The sequence below is a fragment of the Mucor velutinosus genome, assembly GCF_035048745.1.
Source record: "Mucor velutinosus strain NIH1002 chromosome Unknown tig00001567, whole genome shotgun sequence".
NCBI lineage: Eukaryota > Fungi > Mucoromycota > Mucoromycetes > Mucorales > Mucoraceae > Mucor > Mucor velutinosus.
In genome coordinates this window covers 373513-399018 of record NW_027041896.1, presented here as the reverse complement: position 1 = coordinate 399018, position 25506 = coordinate 373513, and the positions used below count along the sequence as shown (strand labels likewise).

The 25506-nt window shown below is 38.8% G+C and overlaps 8 protein-coding genes across 8 annotated transcripts; 4 read left to right on the top strand and 4 right to left on the bottom strand.

Moving 5' to 3' along the window:
• Positions 1-84: 84 nt before the first annotated feature.
• On the top strand, positions 85-2860 carry rps23_3 (ribosomal protein S23; the record flags this gene model as incomplete). Its single annotated transcript, XM_064831186.1, has 9 exons — positions 85-198; positions 264-401; positions 461-611; positions 673-731; positions 787-1409; positions 1473-1702; positions 1755-2506; positions 2577-2733; positions 2796-2860. The coding sequence occupies 9 exons, from the start codon at positions 85-87 to the stop codon at positions 2858-2860; spliced, it is 2289 nt and encodes a 762-aa protein (XP_064688054.1).
• Positions 2861-4272: 1412 nt separating this feature from the next.
• ATC70_012002 (uncharacterized protein) lies at positions 4273-5516 on the top strand (the record flags this gene model as incomplete). Its single annotated transcript, XM_064831185.1, has 3 exons — positions 4273-4492; positions 4565-4720; positions 4873-5516. 3 exons carry the CDS (start codon positions 4273-4275, stop codon positions 5514-5516), a joined length of 1020 nt encoding a protein of 339 aa, XP_064688053.1.
• Positions 5517-9054: 3538 nt separating this feature from the next.
• ATC70_012001 (uncharacterized protein) lies at positions 9055-9918 on the bottom strand (the record flags this gene model as incomplete). The annotated part of the gene is made up of 1 exon (XM_064831184.1): positions 9055-9918. One exon carries the CDS (start codon positions 9916-9918, stop codon positions 9055-9057), a length of 864 nt encoding a protein of 287 aa, XP_064688052.1.
• Positions 9919-10556: 638 nt separating this feature from the next.
• Positions 10557-11167, top strand: EHD3_6 (3-hydroxyisobutyryl-CoA hydrolase; the record flags this gene model as incomplete). The annotated part of the gene is made up of 2 exons (XM_064831183.1): positions 10557-10650; positions 10719-11167. The coding sequence occupies 2 exons, from the start codon at positions 10557-10559 to the stop codon at positions 11165-11167; spliced, it is 543 nt and encodes a 180-aa protein (XP_064688051.1).
• Positions 11168-11343: 176 nt separating this feature from the next.
• ATC70_011999 (uncharacterized protein) lies at positions 11344-12620 on the bottom strand (the record flags this gene model as incomplete). Its single annotated transcript, XM_064831182.1, has 2 exons — positions 11344-11943; positions 11997-12620. 2 exons carry the CDS (start codon positions 12618-12620, stop codon positions 11344-11346), a joined length of 1224 nt encoding a protein of 407 aa, XP_064688050.1.
• Positions 12621-12957: 337 nt separating this feature from the next.
• PKH1 (serine/threonine protein kinase) lies at positions 12958-13452 on the bottom strand (the record flags this gene model as incomplete). The annotated part of the gene is made up of 1 exon (XM_064831181.1): positions 12958-13452. The coding sequence occupies one exon, from the start codon at positions 13450-13452 to the stop codon at positions 12958-12960; it is 495 nt and encodes a 164-aa protein (XP_064688049.1).
• A 3522-nt stretch (positions 13453-16974) lies between these two features.
• On the top strand, positions 16975-17352 carry QNS1 (glutamine-dependent NAD(+) synthetase; the record flags this gene model as incomplete). Its single annotated transcript, XM_064831180.1, has 1 exon — positions 16975-17352. The coding sequence occupies one exon, from the start codon at positions 16975-16977 to the stop codon at positions 17350-17352; it is 378 nt and encodes a 125-aa protein (XP_064688048.1).
• Positions 17353-18849: 1497 nt separating this feature from the next.
• ATC70_011996 (uncharacterized protein) lies at positions 18850-20553 on the bottom strand (the record flags this gene model as incomplete). The annotated part of the gene is made up of 1 exon (XM_064831179.1): positions 18850-20553. One exon carries the CDS (start codon positions 20551-20553, stop codon positions 18850-18852), a length of 1704 nt encoding a protein of 567 aa, XP_064688047.1.
• Between the last annotated feature and the right edge of the window lie 4953 nt (positions 20554-25506).

Sequence of the window (25506 nt, the reverse complement as noted above, 5' to 3'; positions counted from 1 at the left end):
TATTTTGCCTATTTTTTTCCCTCTCTTTTTTTTTTCACTCTTCTTCTTCATTTACAACCAATATACCTAGATTATCAAAACGTCATGTCCTCACTACATGCATCCTCAGATAAGAAGATTGAAACAGTAGGAGATTACCAGATTAAGAACCGTATTGGACAAGGATCCTTTGCAGTCGTATACAAAGCGCAGCATAAAGTAAGCATTGCATTGAGATAGATAAGCGAAAACGAATAGATGCTGATGGGTCATTCAATGATTAGGACACTCATAAAACAGTCGCAATCAAATGTGTAAAGAGATCCAAATTGACAAAGAAACTACTGGAAAACCTGGAATCAGAGATATCCATTCTTACAGCGATAAGACATGACAATATTGTTGGTTTGATTGAATGTCAGGTAAGCAAGAAAATTTATGCTGGCTTCATGTACGTGAGAGTCCTCATTGTCAATTATAGAAAACCGATGCCCACATTTACTTGGTCATGGAATACTGCTCAATGGGTGATCTATCGCATTACATTAAAGAAGTTCGCTCAAACAAAGCCATGAAGGGCCCCGCAGGAGGTTTACCAGAAAGAGTTGTTCGCCACTTTCTAAAGCAATTAGGTATATATATACACACACAGCATGAAATCAGTCCATTCTAACCTAATGCATTTTATTAAAGCAAATGCATTGCTCTTTTTGAGGTCACAAAATCTCATACATAGAGATATCAAACCCCAAGTAAAAAGCTTACCTTTGTTTCATATACACACTTACTGACATTTTATCTCATTAGAATCTGTTACTGACTCCTTCAGATACCCCTAACGACGATTTACCCGTATTGAAAGTAGCTGATTTTGGTTTTGCTCGGATCTTGCCTAACGCTAGCTTGGCTGATACCCTCTGCGGCTCACCACTGTACATGGGACCAGAAATCTTGTCCTATAAAAAGTATGACGCTAAAGCAGATTTATGGAGTGTGGGTGCTGTTCTATACGAAATGGTCACTGGACGACCTCCATTTCGAGCTCAAAATCACATTGAATTACTAAAGAAGATCCAAGAAAACAATGATAAAATTCAGTTCCCTGATGAACGCCACAGTGATATCGTGATAGGGAGTGATTTGAAAGATTTAGTCCGAAAGCTACTCAAGAAGAATCCAGTGGAAAGAGCGTCATTTGAGGAGTTCTTTAATCATCCCGCTATTGTATTGCAACAACCTCAGCAACAGCCTCAACTCATCCACAGAAGAGCCAGCGTTCAAGTGCAAAGATCATCCTCGAAGTCCATCCAATCTCAATCTGCTCCTCCACAACATCAACGTCTCAAGACAGGCAGCTATGAACCACCGCCATTTGCCCAAATCTCAAGCAGTAAACCAGATCAGAGAAGATGGTCGTCCAATAATGTGAGGTATGTCTATTGTACACGGTGTATGCATATATTGTATTTGTAATTTAATGTTGAAACAAGTAGAACCAAGAGTCCTGACGCCATTTCGCCGCTTTATTCACCAAATCGTCCTGCGAAATCTGAAGGCAGAGATCAACAACCGTGGACACCGTCGTCGCCGTCCCAACCTAGTGGCAGTTTGATTCATTCAGGCACCAGACGTCAAGGCAGCTCGAAGAAGGAAGAGGAGGACATGTTGCAAGAATACGTGGTGCTTGATCTCCGTTCCATTGAAACAAATCAATTTGCGGATGGTAGGTTTTCTAGCTGTTTGATATGATATGTAGGCTAACGGTGATGCTGTAGAACTGAAAGCCACGCCTCCACGACCCACACCCTTGAATGAACGAAGATTGTCCAAATCACCCAGCAGCGCTGCGACATCGCACGCCGTGAATATACCTACCGCCACAGGCACGACAAGTGCTAATATATCACCTTCGTCATCTCCCTTCATCAGAGAAAGAAAATCGAGCACAGGTTCATCCGCAGGATCAGCACTTGCCAAAGCCATCAGCAAGGCATCTGTCAGATTGTTTGGCACAAGTATGCCCTCACCACCAAAGGAACCACATCATTTAGTGGGATCACCTCATGGATTTATGTCATCATCATCACACGATCAACAACATCGTCATCGTCATCAGCCTACAAACCACACGATAAAGCGCATTGAAGGTATGGCATGTATGGCACATGCTGTGGCAAAGTATGGTGACCAAAAATACGAGCTATTACAAAACAATAACAATGCAAGTGGCGATATGAAGACTTTATCAGATGAAACATCAGCATTGTTCCTCAAAGCATTAGCGTTGATAGAAGTTGGGTTATCTGTTGCACAACAATACTGGTGCTCAGATCTGATTGACATTGAAGATGAGGAAGAAAGGAAGATTATGGCAGGCAGATTATATGATGCGGTGCAGTGGATGCGGGAAAAGTTCAACGAGAGTCTAGAGAGAGCTGAATCAATAGAAACTGATATGAACGCATCGGTGAATGTCAATAATTCTGCATTTGTTGATAAGCTATTGTATGACAGAGCTTTGGAAATGGTAAACCGAGAGACTTGCTCTTTTTGAGATCATACTAACCATATTATCCTTTTGACATCTCTCACAACAGAGTCGGGCTGCAGCGGTTCATGAACTGGTTGGAGAGAATATCACTGAATGTGAACAAGATTATCAAACGGCGATATGGATGTTGGAAGCCATCTACCAAGTCCGTCCCAGAGGGGAGATGGCAATCGACGAAAATGATCGACTCATTATCACTAAATGTAATGTATATGCATGTCATTTTCTCTTCATTTCAAACAACTAATCCTTTTTCTATTCTTAGTCATCAATTCTATTCGTCATCGCATAACTGTTCTGCGAAAAAAGATGATATCGGAACGAGCGTAAAATTGGAGAACATGACCAATTAGAAAGATAATGCGTAAATGATTAAACATTGCATTTGGTCTCCGTTTACACGGAGATTGTCTTTTTTTTTCTGTATAACCTCCTTTAAGCCCTTATATCCCCATTAAAAAAAGCTCCTTTCGAATCTCTGCTTGAAAGCTCACCCTTAAAATTGTCAGTGGCATAAGAAAAAGATACATGTATAATGCGTAGAAGATGTAAACAAACAAACCGAGCACGCATGCATCGAAAAACGTGGTGATTGCATTTGAACTCAGCTATCAATATGTAATTCCAATGTCTTTAATAAATAGCCATTTTGCATTCATTGAAACATTTTTTTGACCAAATACTAACATACGTTGTCAAAACTAACTGGTCCTTAGTCATTTAGGGATTTATCTCTATTTTAGCACTGGCAAAAGAGAAGTTTTTTTTTTTGTCATGTTTCGTCTGAGTTGAATGCTCGAAAAGAAATCTCGTTTTTTTTTTTTTTTTTTTTTTTTCCGTAATCAAAACAGATATAGATCTTTTTAGCTCTTTTTTTTTCTTTTTCGTATCTAAGCATATACAATCTCTACTTTACAAAAGAATTTTTGTAACGCAAAAGCAAGTTTTCAAAGAAAGAAACCACAGTAAGTTCAGGCTCCTTTTGAACAAACATACATCATTTCATCTAGCATTTGCTGCCATTGTTGCTGATGGGTTAAAGAAAAAGCTGTTATCTTTTGGCGGATTAGTGCTAATGAAGTATCTTTTTTTTGCTACTTTTTTTTTTTGCTTATCTTGAGCCATTTCCCTATCAGAATGGCATCTTGTTCTTCTGGTTTTTCTCATTGAAAACTGGAATGATTTATATTACATTTTAAATTTATTCAAAACATCAAGTCAGATTACAACAGCGATGTCCTTGGACACAAAATGTTGAATTTGGCTTTTACCCTTTTTGAATTGACAAACATATAGACATTTTATATATGTTTGTGTGTATACACACACACGCTGATCAATTCCTTCCCACCCTTTTTTTCAGATATATGAAACTTTCGGCCTACGGCGACATTTCACCCATTACTCCCCCATTTTTTGGTATTCGATCAATCGAACCGAGCAAAAGATACTTCATTGCATGCTAACCGAAACTAATCTATAACTTTTTTTTGAACCATCATCCAAGAAAAAAAAAAAAAGACGTAACATTCGAAAAAAAAAAAAAAAAAAAATCAGAAAAAAATTTTTTTTTTCGACTTGGAAGAAACCCTTGCAGCAAAAAAAAATAATATTTTCATTTTATTTCATTTTTACATCCCTTTCTCTCTTTTTCTCTTTCTAATCCAGTTTTTTTCTCACATTCATTATTAGGAACTCCTCTATTTTCTCAGTTTTTATCGTTCTTATAAACACAATTTAAAATGCAATCCATGCCATACTACCAACAACAACAAGGTTATCAACCTCAAGCTCCTTACCAGGCTCAACCTCAAGCACCCAATGTTTTGAACAATGGCCCCATGATGACTCATCCCAATGGACTTCCTCCAATGCAACATCCCGGTATTCCTGATCCATCTCAAGCTGTCGCTACAGGTTCTCAACAAGCACCCAAGAGAAAGCAAGTTAAGAATGCATGCAGTAAGTAGTATTTCTTTATATATCATTTTGTGTTATTGTTTATTTGTTATACATATTAATTTTTTTTCAAAGCCAACTGTCAAAAAGCTTGTAAAAAATGTGATGACGCTAGACCTTGTCCTAGATGTATCAAGTATGGTATCGCTGACACCTGTGTTAACTCTGTAAGAAAGGAACGCAAGAAGGGTATCAAGCGTGGTCCTTACAAGAGAAGACAAAAGACCGGTGGTAAGTTTTTATCTTTTGGGAGAGGGAACAGATGATGTGATATGATTGCACAATGTCAGGAAAAAAAAAATTTTTTTTTGACATGTAATTTTATCACTACGCGTCTTGATGTTAGTATGATTATCTAATCCTAAACTTTCTGTGATTCGTAGAAGAGAAGCCTCGTAAGAATGCCGCCGAGATGAGCACTCCTGATCAAAATGGCCAACCTGCTCAATACGCCCCTGCCACCATGCGTGGTCCTACTATCCCATTCGGTTATCCTAGCAACTTGAATCAATATGGTCAACATTACGATCCCTATGCTCAATACACTAGTCATTACAAAGATCAAATGATGCCTCAACCTTATGTTGTCAACCCTGTTTATCCTCCTATGGGTTACCCTGTTATTGTCCCCGGAGGTAGCGATAGTAATGGTCAGCAACAAGGTCAACAGCAACAAGGTCAACAGCAACAACAACAACCTCAATATCAACATAACTATATGATGCACCAAAGCAATCCTCCACAAGCACCTCGTCCTCCTATGATGAGTCAACATGGTGAACATGTCATGCATCAATCACCCGCCGGTAGCCCTCAAGTCTACTACCAGCAACCTCAACAACAACAAGGCCAACATCAACAACAGCCTCAACAACAACCTCAACAACCTCAACAACCTCAACAACAACACAGCCAACCTCCCTCTCAAAGAAACAGCCCTCACTTATCCGAAGCTATCAAGTCTGAGCCTGTTCCTTCTGCATCTACATCAACCAACACCACTTCATCTCCTGACTCTGGCAATTAATAGAGGTGATCAGGCTGTTTGTAACAATTATTTCTGTTATTCACATTTTTCACAAACCACTTTTCAATGCACTTTTTTTTTTCTTTGCTCCCTCATTTCATGATTGCTTTCAATATATACAAATCTTTAATTATTTTCTTGTACTATTTTTTTCTCTTGCTTCTTTTTTCTTCTATGACACAAAAATTTTTATAGCAGAACCGAAAAAAAAATCCACATATAAAAAAAAAAAAACTTCCCCTTTAAAACACATGTACACAACACACAACTCACAAAAAATCACATAAACAATTAATAAATAAACTTAGACCTTTTATACATATCATATTATGGGAATATAGTGATGCCTGTCAATATTTACATTGAAGTGATCATCAGGAATCATTTTCGGTTTTGTCATCCGCCCAAACTATGTCAGATCTGGTGTCATTTCTAATTAAGATACTAGGCAACATCAGATAACAAACACATCTCAGCTTGTGCACCTTGTGTATTCTTTTGAGCATTGAATACGCTCTGACATTTTCATTTTCTACGTCGGCAGAATAGACGTATGAGCATTGTATACTAGCAGAGATGTCAACACGATCATTGAATTATCAAGGATATCTTTGTTTATTCAGCATCTGTCATGTTTTCATCTGCTGGGTTGCTCAGCAAGTTAGTTACGAGGGATTCTTGATTGTATATCTAGAGCAAAGATATCTGAGCAACTAAAGCTTGAACAAATTGATCTCTAGCTGCGATAGAAGGAATGCTACACCTTCAACATTGATCAGTATTTTGGAAACTGTCAAATAATATCGAAACAAGAAAAATTGACATGTAAACTCCTGCTAATTTTCAACGCTGTTACGGTTAGTGTGATTGTAAAAGCCCACAAGCCTTGTACTGCATTTACTTCCTATAAATCATTGCGTGGTAGATCAAACGCTATCAACTGAATAATAGACTATGCGAAACACATGTAGATACCAAGCTGAGTGCTTCAAGGATGCAGCTATCTGATCCACATTTGAGCTGCTGAATATTGATAAGGATAGATGAACGCTCGTTCCAGATAGCATTGAGACAGCACAGCTTCTAAGTGAGATAAACGACTTACACTGCAACAAATTCTCAAGAACAGCTGAAAGTGTCACTGCAACAACAATAAATATGACATGATCTATATGATCTATACAACTTCAATCTACAACTTGTCATTTAGTGAAAGCTTCTTCCTCCAAACCGAGCAATATACCATTCATCAAATGATGTGGAGGTATATTTTAATGCAAAGATTTGGCTTTGAAGCGCCTCTATCTGGGCCGATACGCTGTTCAGCTGTTGTTTAGGTGCCTGGCTTGATTCAAACTGCATAATTTCTTTTCGGCAATCCTAGGATGTTTCCGTCAATGAAGGAGATGGCTTCAGATAGCCTTTATGTCGAATGGCTCGCCTAAATTGCTTCATATTTAAAGCTTTAGGCATATAACAACGTATATTTGAATAAAAACAACGAGTTTATGCGATACAAGGCGCTTTAGCAGCGATTTACCTGCTGCAGAGCTAGTTAAAATAAGTTTATGGCATCATAGCGGCCCTGATGGCTAGAGCTGCGCCTATAAATTTTGCAATGTAGATCTACTTTATGAAGGGGTTTGAAGTGTTCTGAAGCTTATTATATTCGCCGGTATACTAAAGAGCCCTCATTAGAGCGGCAGATTGAATAAATGCGTACAACAAAATCTATGGAGGTATATCCGCTAGGTTTTCATATCATCATCATCATTATATATACTTTAAAAACTTCAAAAAAGTAGACAAACAAATCGTATCCTTTCCAAAAATTTAAAGAATTGTGTGCCATACAAGGTGAATAAACCCACCGGCAAAGCCGGCAATGGGGGGGGGGGTTGGAAAAAGAACACAACACATCTAATCCAAAACTTGGTAACACGGATCTATATGAGAGATTGATCGTAGCGAAGCAAAGGCGCAAACCTATGACAACTGAGCATCCAATCCAGCATTTGATAGCATTGATCTATCCGAGGGCTTGATTGCAGCGAAGCGAATATGCAAAGCCATAGTATCTAAGCAGCAAATTCGGGTTTTCATTTCCAATGTTAATAAGCTTACCAGCAACATAGCGCATCAAAATTTGCATGAATCAGCTTTACTAAAATCAATATGCCACCTATTCGAATTAAAAATTGCTCAAGCTACAGAACTGCCTTTCCAGTAAATTGCAGCTACCAAAGATGTAATTTATGCCGTCTAAAGAAAGTCTATAAAGCATTACCTAACAAAATTGGGCAGTTTTCAAGCCTTCATATCTTGACATGTAGACTTTTTTGAGCCATCAGAATGTCGCCAAACAATTGTACTTGAGTAGTAGTAACTTCATGACACGTTTGCTCAACTTTTTGGGCGAAAAAAAAAACATGGCCAAAAATCGACCAAAAAGCATGAGGGGTACCTCATGGTTTTCATCGAAATTCAAACGATTGCGCTTTTCACTTTGAAAATGAAGACTTTTACTATGGCATATATTAATTCAAAATGTTCCTCTCAACCCAAAGCAACTTCTGAAATCACTTTTATGAGGTTTTCATATGCAGAATTTTGACATTTTAGCCGAAAACCATATTTCATATTTTCTGAATTTGCTCAATAGGTTCATTCAAAACATCCATTTTACTTGGCATCATTGGAAGCGCCTTGAAAAGTACTTCAAGAATGTATTAGGAAGCGTAGGGTGATCATTACAATCTACATAGTCGAATATTACAGAATAGATTAAAGAAGTCGAAAAAAGACACAATCTGTCCAATCTTGAACAGAAAAGATAGCTGAGTTTGAATCGGTTTGGCGGTGACGGCATTGCTGCTGGCTGACCTAAATGCCTTTCTGTTGATGACAATGATGATGACAATGATGATTGCGATGCTGATGAAATGGGAATCATAGGATTGAAAGGACATTTGCTTAGCCTGAACAGTTTTTTTTTGGGAGTCTTTCCCTATAAAGAAGGTGTCTTTTGTAATGACAATATCTCAAGAAAATCGCTGTAGATTATACACAAGTCCTGGCATGGCCAGCTTTATGTAGGTATCCTAAGAGCAACATCAGTGAATAGATACCTCCCCCTCTTAACTCTGATATAGCCTTTCTTTTACTATTAATTGATTGTTTAAAATCTACTCGATATATCTGACCTGAAGTGTGCTCGGCGAGAGCCCGCAGGGCGATACCGTCATTGAACTTAGCAAGATTGATCATCTAGTGGATTGTTCCATACGACAAAACGAGTCCTCCTATATACTGAGCTATGCTTGTCTTTCAAGCTAAATCATCAAGTGTTCCCCTACATGTCACTTCACATGGTCCGAATAATATGAAAAATACCTAATACAAGCGACATGTCATGTATTGATTCTGTCCTTCTCGGCTCCAGTTGTCCCACGATTGCCCAGCTATTCGAAATAAAATCGAAAAGAAATATTTCTACCATTGTTTTATTTATACACACGAAAAAAAAATCTACATAACCTTATTGATCTCTACCCAACTGAGCTGCCAACTCCTTACTACGATCTGTGGCAGCAAACACAGCATTTCTTAGGATCTCTTCAATCTGAGCGCCTTGCATTGACTTGATAGCAGCCTCAGTTGTGCCGTTGGGAGATGTTACCTTTTTACGCAGTGTTGTTAAATCATCCTCTGAATTTTGAGCCATACGAGCAGCACCCAGACAAGTTTGCAAAGTTAAAGCTTTAGCATCCTCGCGAGACAAACCAGCATCCACACCAGCATTTTCAATAGCTTCCATCATCAAGAAGAAATACGCAGGACCACTACCACTTACGCCAGTAACGGTATCAATCAACGATTCAGAATCTACCCAAGACAAAACCTTTGAAACAGAACCCAATAAACGTTCTGTCAATTCCTTTTGCTGCTGTGTAACTACAGATGTAGCGAATAACCCAGTAGCACCTTCACCAATCAAGGCGGGTGTGTTGGGCATAATTCTGATCAAAGGAGCCTCATAATCCTTAGCGTCCAGCCAATTCAGGATGGCAGATGTCTCGATGCCTGCAGCGATGGAAATGAGCAATGCAGAAGGGTTTTTGTGTAATGCAGGAGCCAAGCCAGTGACGACAGGACGTAATACTTGAGGTTTGACAGCAAAGATGACAATATCAGCACCTTCGACAACTTGATCATTGGAGGCACTGTTGAAGACGCCAGGGTATTTCTCGCTCATGTAGTTGCGACGTTCATCTAAGAGCTCGGAAAAGCGTAAATGTGATTTGGGATGGCCATTGCTGTAGAGGCCACCCAACACAGCTTCAGCCATGTTACCTGCGCCGATGAATGCGATCACGGGAGCGTTATCAGCAGAAGAAACCATGCTAAGAAAAAAAAGTGTTGCGTCTTGTGAGAAGGAGAGAGAGAGAGAGAGAAAGAGAAAGAGGAGAATAAAAGAGAATGGTTTTATAGAGAGCGAGAGACAGATCAGTGGTATGAAATAAAACTGCGGTCTACTGACATCCATTGGCTCGTCATGATGAGTCGTATCTTTTAAATTGCCATTTATGTCAGCTAGCGAGTTGCTCACACACAGGCACCTACATATCCCATTTCTCTTCTTTCTTCACCATCTTTTTATGGTTGTTTTCCACGACAAGCTGCTAATTGGTTCATTTCATTATATATAAAGGGGTCAAATGTCTGTAGACATCGAAAGAGAGGAGTTGCCATCAGGTAGAGTCAATGACATGGACTTACCGAACGAGTGATGCCTTGCCATGCTTCCCTCTTTTTTTTTTGTGGTATTATAAATGGAGTGAATCTGCTGCTGCTGCTGCTGCTGCTGCTGCTGCTGCAATTCTATTTAAACCTCCTTTTCCATGTTGCACTAAATATAATATATATTTCGGACTTGCAGCAGTAAATGAATATTTTTTCTCTCTTCTCTTCTTCAACTCAAACACAACATAATATACACCCCCTTCCCTTCCTTCATACAAACAAATCTAATAAGAAAAAATGGGTGCTAATTTATCAAAGGCTCTCTCCAAGATGTTTGGTAGCAAAGAAATGCGTATTCTTATGTTGGGATTGGACGCCGCAGGAAAGACCAGTAAGTTGCAACATTTAAGCATTTGGGCTGCTGTCGTGTCTGAAAATTTCATTATATATTGCTTGCAGCCATCCTTTACAAGTTGAAACTGAACCAATCAGTCACTACTATCCCGACCGTTGGTTTCAATGTGGAATCAGTAACATACAAAAACGTCAAATTCAATGTGTGGGATGTTGGAGGACAAGATAAAATTCGCAATTTATGGAGACACTACTACACTGGAACGCAAGGTTTGATTTTCGTTATCGACTCTCAAGACAGGGATCGTATCGATGAAGCCCGTCAAGAGCTGCATCGTATTTTATCAGACAGAGAAATGAAGGATTGTCTTTTATTGGTATTTGCCAACAAGCAAGATTTGCCTGGTGCCATGTTACCACAAGAAGTTACAGAGAAATTGGGTTTGGATAAAATGAAAGAAAGACCATGGTATGTTTATCCCTCTTGTGCAACAACTGGTGAAGGCTTATTTCAAGGTTTGAACTGGTTGAGTCAAAATGTAAAATCAAAGTAATATGCTGCTCTCCCTCTTTGTGTCTCCCCTCTTTTTCCTTGATCTCCTTAATATTATACTATACACTTTTTTTTTTTTTTTTTATTATTATTATTATTACTATCGCCCAATGCCTATTATTTACTATTACCTATATATTTCTCTCTCACACACAATCAAATTGATAAAGACATTATTTATTTCAAATGGTGTACATGTTTATCGAATGATTTGTAGCAGACATGAATGGATTGGATCCAATTTGACGCTACACATTGATCAACTGTCCAACGTGTAACAGGGTTGGGATCAAACATGCCATATAGACACTCTTTCTCATCTTGATTGCATTTGGATAATGGCAGCCAACCGTCTTTAGGAGATGTTGTGTAGATGACATACTGTGGATCTTCTTTGCATGCCTTGAAAAAGGGTATTTGTCGGTAAATAAGGCAATGCCAAGTTACTGCACAGCTCCAGACATCCAATGCTCGACCATCATATTCGTCATTTTCAAATAGCTCGGGTGACCAGTAAGGTTCGGATCCACAGTGTCCCTGCGATAAACGAGGTTCTACATCAAAGCAGGATTGCACTACATCGGCAACTCCAAAATCAGCAATTTTGAGAATACCTTCTGTTGTCATGACAAGGTTTTCAGGCTTAATGTCACGATGCGCCACACCGCTTGCGTGTATATGCTGTACGCCTAGTAACAGCTGCTTAAACAAGCAATCAATCTCTGCGTCTGTAAGATCAAACTGCTGTAATATGGAGAAAACGTCACCTCCTGCACACTAATCGATGTGTTAATAGGACCAAACACTACTACATCAGAAGAAAAGCTTACATATTCCATTACTGCACACCATCGACCTTTCTTATCCTTGAGCAAATCATAGACTTGAATCACATGCCGATGACCCAGTGTCTTTGATATACAAAATTCGCTTGTCATTCGCTTGTCATAGCCTTTTCGGCTTTCTTGTCCATCTCGTTTGCGAAATGTTTTGATAGCAACTACTTTCCCATCGTTTTCATCCGTCAATAATCGAAGCTTGGCAGTAGCTCCACGGCCAATTGTCTTTCCCTTGCGATGGTTTTTGTATTTATCTTGCAAACAAGATGGCTGTGCACGTTCAGATGTGGGAGTGGAGCAGGCAGACGACGGTGAAGGTGGAAGGTATAGGCTGCTACTGCTACTGCTACTGATGGTAGGTGTGGTCAGTATGTTTGAGCTGATGATGGGCGTTTCATCCGGTAGCAACAAGAAATTGGAATCCAATGTACCCGGCCGTGGAGAGGGAGGAGAAGATCGTAAAGACAAGTTGGATAGCTTTCGAGTGAGAGATGCAAATGGTTTATGTGAGCTGGATGTTAATGAGGGCGATGGCGAAGGCAGTTTGTCATAGTCGTCGTTTTCTAGCATGGGTGGTGCTGGTGATAGTAGAATAACGGGTTGTGTACCTGACATGAATAGAGAAAGCAAATGAGAAAAGAGGGGAAGAAGGGCAATGGGATCTACAGCAAATTCTTTGCAACATTTATATATAAACATGGCTCTGCTTGTTTATTTATACCAACCATCATGCTTTCTCTGGTTCTCTCTCACTCACTCTCACTCTCTCTCTCTCTCACGCGCACACACCATTCAATCACTATGCCTCCTTGTTGAGAATCTCCTGTTTTCTTCATTTATTTCCCTTAAAGCTAACCGTTTTTATACAATATTATAGCATGCATTATGCAAGCTGATAAGAATTTATTCGTCTTGTGTGTGTATATGTGTGTTTATTCGGCTTTTAAGGTGTTTATGATGATGATGCTTCTTCCAGATTTGGCATGCGAAGTACCTTTTTGTCTTCATTTTTGGCGTGTTGAGTAATCATTTCCAACACCTTGGAGTTTTGCCATTTTTGTGGAACAGGCTTCTTGTTTGTAGACCAGTAAAAGATATCCCAATCTGGCTCATCCAACAGTTTATCATATTCCTCCAACTGCTCACGATTGAATTGAGGTAACCAGACTTTGGCAAATGTCGATAATAAGAGATCCGTTTCCAAAATACCACGCTTGCGACTTTGGTAAGTCAATCTGCGACGCTTATTCTCTGTTTCTTCGTTAGGACGAGGAATAGGTGGCAGATTGGGATATGAACTGTCCAAGGCCGCTTCGGAAGAGTGACGAATAGCCAAGTCGGGAAAAGGATCCTCGCTCTTCTTATTAAACAAAGGACGCAATGTGCTGATGGAACGATACACTGGGCGTGCTAGTAGTTGAACTTGTCTTGCTCTGGAAAGCGACATCGTGGTGTTGATATGTGAAAAAAAAAAGAAACAAAACTTCCCCAGGCTAATATATAGACTACGCAGGGCCTGCTTTTCTGTCTAAATCAAAAAAAAAACACCTGGCCAATGAAGCAAGTCAAGACAAATGTCCCTAGTTGGAAATATGTGATATTCACAGATCGCATATCGTATATAGTGGCTAATTTAAGGTTTGGACACGAGCGATTCAAATAGACATATCAATTAATTACGAAACGAAATCACTTTGGTGACATAGGATAAATTGGGTCGTGTTGTGCAAAAGTATGTTATATTGCTGCTATTTTTAATTTTAGCCTTTGGTTTCGATGAGGTATCTGTCTGATTTACATCAAAACTGAATGCAATTGAGTCAGACCGTTTATTGTAAAAGTCTTGGCTATTTTTTGTCAAGGTTATCATTCAACCCGATTTCAGTCTTCATAAAGAGATTCAATCCGAGTGTCAATATGAAATTATCTAGAATCATTGCAGCGATCAACATTGCAATCTAGCATGTAAGACTACTGATTCTGGATAATCATCTAAATACTTGCTTTGCTTTTAACTTGTATCAGAATAACACTGATGTCATTTATTTGATTTACTTTGCTATCAGCAGAGAAATAAGCATTGCATGTTCGCTAATGACCAAGTCTTACAACTGACACTTAGTATATAAAGGGGCTACCATACTTGAAGTAGGATAGAGGAATAACATCTGCGAATTGCCACGGCTATCTGCACTTGCATCAGATAAAGAAATGCTTCTGTATAATGGCTTCACGTATACATAACGCTTTACTGCATTCTGTTGCATGTCGTAGTGTTTATGACACATACATTATGAACTATATATACTACCGTATTATCATGCATATTGGAAATTCCATGGTCAGTTATGATACAAATATCGAGTTCGTATACAATTGCAAATATACCTGACTTGCCAGCATCCCAATCTATACTGTGTGAGATAGAGTAACATTTGAATTAGAAAGAAAGTGAGTGTTATTAAATGTTGAAATCTTGACGCTATGTCATACCTACCAGCATGCGCTTTCACTTGGCTCTAATGTGCGATATTCATAAATGGATAGGGTCAATATCAAAGTTTCACAGTATATCAACCCATTCAATCAACCAAAGTAAGTCTGTATGCTTCAGAGAATTATTGTCCAAATGACAATTGGCAATAAATATGTAAGCCGTATACAGAGATACAACACATTAGACATAGAAATAAAGCACAATCTATACTGCATGTATGCCTCTCACAAAAAAAGATTACGCTTACCTGGCGACAATGCATCCTCAGCAAATATCCTTCTTAGTCGACATATACAGCTTGATTACCTAGAAGAGGAGCAGAATACTGGGGAGTAAAATATTCATATCCTACACTAGTTACATCATTGAGATAAGTCATTTCATTACAAGACAGCCTACAAATAAATAAGAGAGCAATTCTTTATACTAAACACCATTTCCAGTGCAGAGTAAGTTTATAAAGAATTGAAATGTGCATTCACTGATACCACGTTTGATAACCATCTCACAATTTGTGCTCTAACATGCCTGTTTTTCGTAAATTTTGTGAGTTTTATGAGGAAAGCACGTACTAGATCTGTATCAGCATATTTGCAGTAATTTTCATTGCGTGGACCCAAGAATTGCCTACCGCTTGAAGCCTTATTCGGATCTGCAGCATCCACCAAGGTCAACCCCATCCAAATTATCGAAAAATGGCCGCTCAAGGCTAGTTTTTGCTACAATGGCGTATATAAAATTCCTTTTGTGCATTGTTATTAGTCATACGATGCCCTAAATTTATTTCATAGACTTGAGCACCACATAAATGTTTTCATGGTGTTACTAGAAAAAAGCATCTTTTTACCAATGTATACTCCAATTTGTAGGTCGAAAACCCGATTTTGGTAAGGAAGCGTCAAAGATGTTAAAAAGAGGTCTCGTTTTGTAAAGCAAGCAAAGAGAAACAAAATTCAATTAACACAAAGCCTGGTTGACTTAGCAGTTGAATAAAGAATAACATCCAAGCACGTTTTTTTTTTATAACTGAGCCAAAATAAGAAATAATGCTGTGATTCCTCACTTTGATAGATCAGATATGATACGACAAGCATCGTCTACGTTGCTACACTGTGAAAGTGGCTTGAGGAGAAAGTGAACGTAGCCTAGGATGCATGCTTGTATGCAACAAGCATACGATTGTGCTGAAGCAGTACCAATTATTGTGGAATACATCCACTCTGATCTGCATACCGACAGTTCATCCAGTTACCAGATTTAGATATAAACTATGTGTACACTGGATTAGATGTACGATACGAAGTTATACTATTATAAGATACGAACTTCAGATACGCCAGTATTATAAGGTTCATACTATATAAGATATAGGCTATAGATGGCAGCACCACGAATATGGATGGCGCTATAGGCTCATACTTTATTTGTCCACTACTCTAATTAGTGGAACTTTTATCCATTATTAAAGTATATAAGAAGGATCATCTACCTGGCCAGTAGAGATTCTTCAGTTTATATACACCATCATCTATCAGTTTGATAATATATATACCTTCATCAATTTGACTCTATTGTCTTTTATTCTTTTTTTTTGTGGATTTAGATTTAACAAAAGTCTCAAATTCCACATGCTGAATTAAATGACTACATGTTATCTTATACAGTACTGTTGAATAAAAAAAACTATAAATTGTATCCATTTGATACTCTTTTTTATTACAAATACAAAATTATAATACATGACAGATCAATAGGAAATCAACTAGTTGTAGCCCATCGTTGTTTCAATCCCTGAGCCAATCAGATTATTTAAAAACTCCGCTGACCTAAAAAAAAATTTGCGAGGGTTTCCCCCTGTTTGGATGTGAGGCAAGATTTTAAGCACCGCTATAATAGCAATATAGCCGCTGCTATCATCAAACTTCCCCCAGGTGCTAGAGCATGCCTTACTTACACCACCTAGCTTTAGATTCTGGCGTTGAGACCCTCAATCATCACTAAAGTAAGTAGTGATAACCAAGTGGAGGCAGCCTATCTACCTCCTAGCCTCGGATAAAGTCTTGTTGAGCTTCAGGGATAGGCACATCCACACAACGTAAAAAAGGTATGCTTCAAAGAAACATCATAGTAATAAAAGAAAGAAGAAAAGAAAATACTACTGTACTATGGAAATATAGTAGTATGTAGGCAAAAAAGGGATACTCACACAAAGTGATTCAAAGAAAAGCATAACAAATACAACGTCAGAGATGTTCAGAACAGCTCGTTGTTGTTGCAACAAAAATGCACACATGAGCAAAGTGCATGGTAATAGTCGAATGTAAAGTAACGCAAACACACAAAACTGCAAAAGCAATGGTGGTATAAGTTTGCACTGCAACATAATGACTAACGTTGTCTCATGTGAAGCCACAGGGGCAACGTAACCAGCGAAAGAAGAAGAAAGCACAACAAAGTAAATATCATGATAAAATGCATTATCACGAGAAAGGAAGCAATAATACAAACGTTCAAAGAAGTTTTATATCATTCCGACCAGAAGAAAGAAAATACTTACCACTTACCACCACCACAGATAGACCAGAGGATACGCAATCACCAGATATAAACCAGAGAAAAAGCATGCGCCAGACACAGTACACCAGAGAAGACCATATTAGCAACAGCAGCAGCAACACCAGCACCATGGAAAAACCAGAGAACAAACGACACCAGAGACCAGACAAAGACCAAACAACAAGCAACACCAGCAGAGACCAGACAAAGGCCAAGAAGCAGACAGCAGAGACAGCAGAAAAGGAATGGCAGCAGCACCCACGTCAAACAGGCAAAATAATTATCAAAACCTAACAAACAAATTCAGTTAGTACTGATTCTACGTTTTCCAGTGCTCGTTTATCGAATGGTACCTACTATATCCCTCTTCAAAGAAGCAGTGTCAAGTTCTTTTAGCAATACAAGGCAGTGTGATCAGAAGTTGGAGTGTTATTATCATTTGAACGGTTTCCAAACCAACATGGTTTGATACAAAACGCGTTTTGCAAAAGGAAAAAAAAACGGGGATATGGAAAAATGAGAGGGCGCCCTATCCGACGTCACGGCTAGTAAATTTGGCCTCAGTCTTTTGCCACAGCAGCTGTCGCTGCGGCACTCAAACTTGGATTTGTGCCGTTGTCATTTTTGTGTTCAAATTTGACTTGATCTGATATTCTTTAAACGTTTTTGCTAGATTTGACTATGAAAATTGTCATTGTTATACTTTACTTTCTATTGCGTTTGTAAAGAGTCATTAAAGGCGCATCGAATGATGCTGGTTACATTTAGTTTTTAGACTGAAAATAATGAGCAGTTTTCAAAAATATGAAAACAGGTTTTCTGTGAATATGTCAAAATTTAGCATATACAAGCCTCATAGAAAGGGTTTCCACGGTTGCATTCCATCTTTACGATCAATTTGATCTGATATGTATCATAAGAAAAGTCTTCATTTTTGAGGTGAAAAACGCGATCGTTTGATTTTCAAGAATTTGCCCTTGCTAATACACATGAAAAATATGCGAATTTTCATGGATTTGCAATGACCCAAAGAAATTTGAGATAAAGTATCAGGAAATAAAGCGTGGCCAAAAGGAGGCGTGTGGTACTAATCCAAGCCCTCAAAACGCTTTGTGGTATGAGTTATTCGTGCTTGAAAATGACTAGATTTGAACAGAATCTGACCTAAAACGAAGGGGGTAGTCGGTTGCATTGCCAGAAGAGTAAGTCAATTACGCTTGCGGAATACATCCACTATGGTCTGCATTCCGACAGTTCATCCAGTTACCAGATTTAGATACAAACTGTTAAGCACAAAGAATAAAAGGATTATTATTTGTAGCTTATAAAGAATGTTCAATATTATAAAAACAAGAAAAGACTTATTTGAATAAGATCAGACACAAAAACTAAAGATTTATTGATGAAGACAAGAGTTATTCTATTTATACTAAGTTCTGAATGCCAAAGTAGCAATTTATCTTGTACAACGCTTATCACATCTGGTGAACCTCAGTATTTAGATAGCTGAGATGCACTTCAATTACCATAGCTTGTCCATGTTGTTGCACAACACAGACATATCTACCCATCAAGAATACCTTAATCTTTATAGACAGTTGTAGCCCTTCTAGCACAACATAATCTAATTAATAGAACTTTTATCCATTGTTATAGCATTTAAGAAGGATCATCTACCTGGCCAGTAGAGAGACTTCAGTTTAATTTACACCTGTCAGTTTGATAATAAAATATACCTTTATCAAGTTGAATTTACTGTTTCTTTATTCTTTTTTTTCCGTGAATTTTAGTCTATAAAGCCTCAGATTCCACACCAGCCTCAGACAACGAGCCCACAGTAGGATCAACAGCAGGAGCAGTTGCAATAGCAGTGCTACCAGCGGTGGTAGCAGACGATACCACGCCCTCTTGAAGGCGCAGCATACCAAAACGATATAAGGTACTAGTAGGAGCATCACCAGTACGCACAGCCGTGTTACACTCATGGGGACCAGCAGAGTAATTGTGGGCACCACAAGTACGGCATCGATCTGATGCCTTGGCATCCGCAAGCGACATCATGCAACGACGACCTGATGCTTGGTTGCTGGTTGGCATAGAGTTGACACCACCTTTGTTTTTCAACTCTTCCATAAAGAGCTTACATTCCGAGGTGTCATAATTGTGAGGCTTTCCATGGTGGAAAGTGCACGACTTGGTAGCCTTGAAGTGAGGCTTGCCCACTCGGCCAGAAGAGACACCAGCACGAGACACAGCGGCAGGACTATCAGTAGATGAGGATGATGCCTTCATGGTATGTGAGCGGCGGGGGGACGCAACTGGAGCCCATTGTGATGCAGCAGATCCAGCAGCAGTGCGAGTAAAAGCGGGTGCTGAGATGGCAGCAATCTCATTTGCGGTCATAGTTGATAGTGATTCACGAGCGATACTGACGATAATGTCAACATCGTAACTATCAATGATGCCCTTGGATTGGCGGATGGTGTTGATCTTATCCTTGACTACCCAAGGAATGGCATCCAGGAACAACTTAGCCAACAAGTAATCGAATGGGGCTTGATCCAGGGATCGACGACGCAAGTCAGTAAAACGATCAAGAAAGGCCTTTACATTTTCACCGGGCAAAAGTTGAATGCTCAACAAATCAGACGCACAACGTTGACGTTCTTCCAATACGCTAGTAATGCCATAAAGAGCCTTGATAGCTGACTTGAAATCATTCCACGATGCAGCAGAAGCAGTGCAAGCAGAAGTGAACGAGCCGTACCAAGTACGTTGTTCTGGAGGCAGCATAGGTGGTACTAAGCGAGCATACTCCTTGTCGAAATCCATCTTGTAAGCGAACATGACATCCTCAAACTTCAACAGACAAGCGTCGACTGTAGGAAATATAGGGCTTTTGGGGTCGAATTCATCCATACCAACCCACTGAAATGCAGGTAAGTTGTTGGGAAAGAAAACTGGTACTGAGGCGCTCTTGTTGTATTTGACTCCATCGACTGAGGATGAGCCAAACGAAGCAGCAGCCGAAGAAGCGAGGTTATCATTTGCGGTAGCCTTGGATGCAAGCAAACAATCTCGAATCTGTATGATACTTTGAATGGACGTATTCAGCTGGATCAACCGAGCTAGGGCCTGGGCTCTGGCCTCCTCACTTTGCTCTAGGAGCAAGGTCGTAGAGAGAAGCTGAACTTCGGCGAGCTGATTGTCAACAATTAGCTTCAACTGATCAGTGCGACCTTGAAGATCCACATCACTAGAAAATGAACTAGCAGAGGAAGGGGGACCGAGGTCCATCGCATCATTAGCAGTAGTAGTGGGAGCTTCGCCAACTTGACCACCCAATTTATGAGACGTTTCAGCGAGAAAAAACTGCGAAGGGCCAGTAATATCTACAGCCTTGGTGGCACTACTGGCGTCTGAAGGATGCAGCTCAGTGTTTCCAGCAGGCTTAGATTCGGAACTGGGGGGTGTGGTGGTACTTTGAGCAGACATCAGAGTATACAAAATTGAGAAGTAGTAGTAGTAAGAGTAGTAGTAATGATACAATCAAGGTTTTGATTAAAAAAATGATGAATTCGTAATAATAAGTCGATGATAATAATCAGTTGTCAACTGTATCTAAAGCGAAAGCAAAAAGCTTCTTTATTACAGGGCATCTAGCTTGCTTAAATAAGGTAGATCGCTGGTCAATGACTACTAGGTTGAGATGGTATATAAATAGCAGGCCACTGGGGCCTTATGGATTGTTGGTATAGCTTGTTGAGAGGCCACCTAAGTCGATATGTTTCATGTAGTGTAGGTGGATCTTGATATCTTGACATTGGGGAGATTGAATGTATTGTAGTTCCTGAGGCACCTGTGCACACACAATTGACTGGACTTGTAAACATAGATGTGATGTGATACGATAAACATCATCTATGCTGCTACATTGTAAAAGGTGGCTTGAGGAGAAAGTGAATGTAGCCTAAGATGCATGCTTGTATGCAAAAACATGTTGGAAAATACTGATAAACAACGCATGCTTGGCGGCGGGGCATCTGTTATTAAGTCCTCCTAGTCTTAAAGTAGTATTGCATTATTGTACTTGTATATTATGGGTTTTCCCCAACCACATAATATCAAGTTTAAAGGACAATCACATGCCACAGTTTAATGCATGTTAGATCAATTGATTGCACCTTATTTTATAGTTTCAAACAAAGGACGACATGAACTGGATCTGCAGTGAAATCAGGTTTAAATAGATTTCACAAAAAAAATAAAGCAAAGGTAAAATACAATAGAAATCAACTGTATTTTATTTTGTGTATAAAATGAACTGAAGATCTTGGAATTGAGTAAAAAAAAGAAGAGTATTTATACGTTTGCAACTAGCTTGTAGAATTAGTGATGATAGAGAGCAATAGGTTCTGCTATTGCGATATCTGGCAAATGTTGTTGATGTTTGATTTAAAGTGGTAATCAATGCAAGAGCACTGGCCATAGGGGTCGATTTGAGTAACCTTAATGGGCTTGGGTGAGTTATCATCATAGCATGATTTAATGTAACTGTTATGTCAAAATACAATGTAAAATTGAATCTGCCAAAGAATTACACTTTTATTGAGAATGCATCCCAAGGATGCATTTATATACTTTTCATTATGCTAGGTTTTACAGCATGATGATGAACTACTATAATACAAATAGGTTTACTATCTACCCAACAATTGATTTGTAAATCATGATTAGCATGATTTACCCAAGGGACCTAAGAATAGCCTAAAACCTTTAGTGTGAGACCTTGCTATGACATTTGATATAACAGTAACCTTGATGGTTTAAAGTGTGATGTTTGTTATTGAAGTATGGAACCCTTTATCTGGAATATTGTGCAACCATGGCAGCAGGGCATAGTTGTCATATTTGAATATGCTTGTTATTGATTTAATTCTATTTGGATAAAGATACCATCACCTATTACGACCATCATGGGTGTGATTGAATACACTGTGATCAGGAGTGATTCATTCACACGATGTGCGATATAAGCGTGTATCTCTACTTTAGTATTTTTAAATGGGTTTTTGATGTACATTTGAGCGCTTTCATTAATAGATCCAAATAGCATGAATTTGAATGAGTGCTATTTGATGAACTTTGGTTTTCAATCAAGTTGCGTTTGGGTGGCTATTTCATTACAGGATCTACTTGATACTCTTTTTTTTTTTATTACAAATACAAAATTATAATACATGACAGATCAAGAAAATCAACTAGCTGTAGCCCTTCGCTGCTTCAACCAACTAGCCAATCAGATTGCTTGAAAACTCCGCTGACTTAAAAAAAAATTTGCGAGGGTTTCCCCCTGTTTGGATGTGAGGCAAAATTTTAAGCACCGCTATAATAGCAATATAGCCGCTGCTATCATCAAACTTCCCCCAGGTGCTAGAGCATGCCTTACTTACACCACCTAGCTTTAGATTCTGGCGTTGAGACCCTCAATCATCACTAAAGTAAGTAGTGATAACCAAGTGGAGGCAGCCTATCTACCTCCTAGCCTCGGATAAAGTCTTGTTGAGCTTCAGGGATAGGCACATCCACACAACGTAAAAAAGGTATGCTTCAAAGAAACATCATAGTAATAAAAGAAAGAAGAAAAGAAAATACTACTGTACTATGGAAATATAGTAGTATGTAGGCAAAAAAGGGATACTCACACAAAGTGATTCAAAGAAAAGCATAACAAATACAACGTCAGAGATGTTCAGAACAGCTCGTTGTTGTTGCAACAAAAATGCACACATGAGCAACATGCATGGTAATAGTCGTATGTAAAGCAATACAAACACGCACAACTGCAAAAGTAACAGTAGTACTATAAGTTTGCAATAGAACATAATGACTAATGTTGATTCATGTGAAGCCATAGAGGCAACACAACCAACAAAAGAAAAAGAAAAACGCAACAAAGAAAACATCATGAATGCATTATCATGAGAAAGGAAGCAATAATATAAACGTTCAAAGAAGTTTTATATCATCGCAACCAAAAGAAAAAAGATACTTACCACTTACCACAGCCACAGATAGACAAGAAGAGTATAGGCAATCACCGGAGACAGACCAGAGAACGAGCATGCACCAAATACAGTAGACCGGGAAAGACCAGAATAGCAGCAGCAGCAGCAGCAACACCAGCACCATGGAAAAACTAAAGAACGAACGACATCAGAGAACGCGCATGCACCAAAGACAGTAGACCGGGAAAGATCATATTAGCAGCAGCAGCAGCAACACCAGCACCGTAGAAAGTCCAAAGAGGTTACTTGCCAATTATCACCAACACAGATAGACGAGAAGAGAATGGGCAATCACCAGAGATATACCAGAGAACAAACATACAATAGACAATAGACCAGGAAACACCAGATTATCAACAACACCAACAGCAGCACCAGCAGCAACACTAGCAGATACACCAGAAGGAACAACAGCATCTTAGAAAAACCGACCAACGAGCGACACCAGAGACCAGGCAAGGATTAAAGATGCAACCGCTTGAGACAGAGACCAAAGAAGCAGACTGCAAAGATAGGAGAGAAGCAACGGCCACAGTACGCACGTCAAACCGGCAAAAAAATTATCGAAACCTAATAAACAAATTCGATTAGTGCTAATTCTACGCCTTCCAGTGCTCGTTATAGAATGGTACCTACCATATTCTACTTCAAAGGAGCAGTATCAGGTATCTTTAACAGTATAAGACTGTGCCATCAGAAGCTAGAGAGTTATTTTCATTCAAAAGAGTTCCAAAACCAACATGGTTTGATAATAAACGCGTTTTGCAAAAAGGGTAGAAAACAGAGGTATGGAATAATGAGTGGACGCCCTATGCGACGTCACGACCAGTAGATTTGGTCTCAGTCTTCTGCCGTGGTTGCAGCCATAACTGCTGTACTTTAATTTGAAATTGTGCAGTGGGTATTTTCCTATTCAAATTTGACTTGATCTGATATTCTTTAAACGTTTTTGCTAGATTTGACTATGAAAATTGTCATTGTTATACTTTACTTTCTATTGCGTTTATAAAGAGTCATTAAAGTCGCATCGAATGATGCTGGTTACATTTAGTTTTTAGACTGAAAATAGTGAGCAGTTTTCAAAAATATGAAAACAGGTTTTCTGTGAATATGTCAAAATTTAGCATATACAAGCCTCATAGAAAGGGTTTCCACGGTTGCATTCCATCTTTACGATCAATTTGATCTGATATGTATCATAAGAAAAGTCTTCATTTTTGAGGTGAAAAACGCGATCGTTTGATTTTCAAGAATTTTCCCTTGCTAATACACATGAAAAATATGCGAATTTTCATGGATTTGCAATGACCCAAAGAGATTTGAGATAAAGCAGCAGGAAGTAAAGCGTGGCCAAAAGGAGGCGTGTGGTACTAATCCAAGCCCTCAAAACGCTTTGTGGCATGTTATTCGTGCTTGAAAATGACTAGATTTGAACAGAATCCGACCTAAAACGAAGGGGGTAGTCGGTTGCATTGCCAGAAGAGTAAGTCAATTACGCTTGCGGAATACATCCACTATGGTCTGCATTCCGACAGTTCATCCAGTTACCAGATTCAGATATAGACTGTATGTACACTGGATTAGATGTACGATATCGATTTTTACTATAAGAAGATATGGACTTCAGATACGCTAGTACTATAAGATTCATACTATATAAGATATAGGCTATAGATGGCACCACGGACATGGATGGCGCTATAGACTTATACTTGTATTCCGACATTGACTACGGATGTTTACCATATCTGGATAAGCACCAAGATTAATGCAATATGAGCTTGTTGCTTCAGATGTGCACTTCATGATCCACGCTATAAGACACATGCTTATATCCGTGATACTAGCTACAGATACTTTATGTACTATAGACTTGTACTATATATGAGACATGCTACAGATATGCCTTATATCTAGATACATGCTAAAGATGTATGCTCAGCGATATACACTCAGTTATGCACTATTGATATAGACTAAGGAGATTGTACCTATCGGATACATGCTACTAGATCGATATTAATTATCCTTATAGAAAGGATAGAACAGGGTACTTCGGATGAGAGTCTAATTATTCATCCAGGCAAAGCTAAATCATGATTAGCTTGCTGGAGTTATCTTTTAGCATGATTAGACATTAGTTGATCTGAGTTGACTTATTTGTCAATCTAATTAATAGAACTTTTATCCATTGTTATAGGATATAAGAAGGATCATCTACCTGGCCAGTAGAGAGACTTCCGTTTACTTTATACCTGTCAGTTTGATAATAAAACATACCTTTATCAAGTTGACTTTGTAATGAAATAGCCACCCAAACGCAACTTGATTGAAAACCGAAATTCACCAAATAGCACTCATTCAAATTCATGCTATTTGG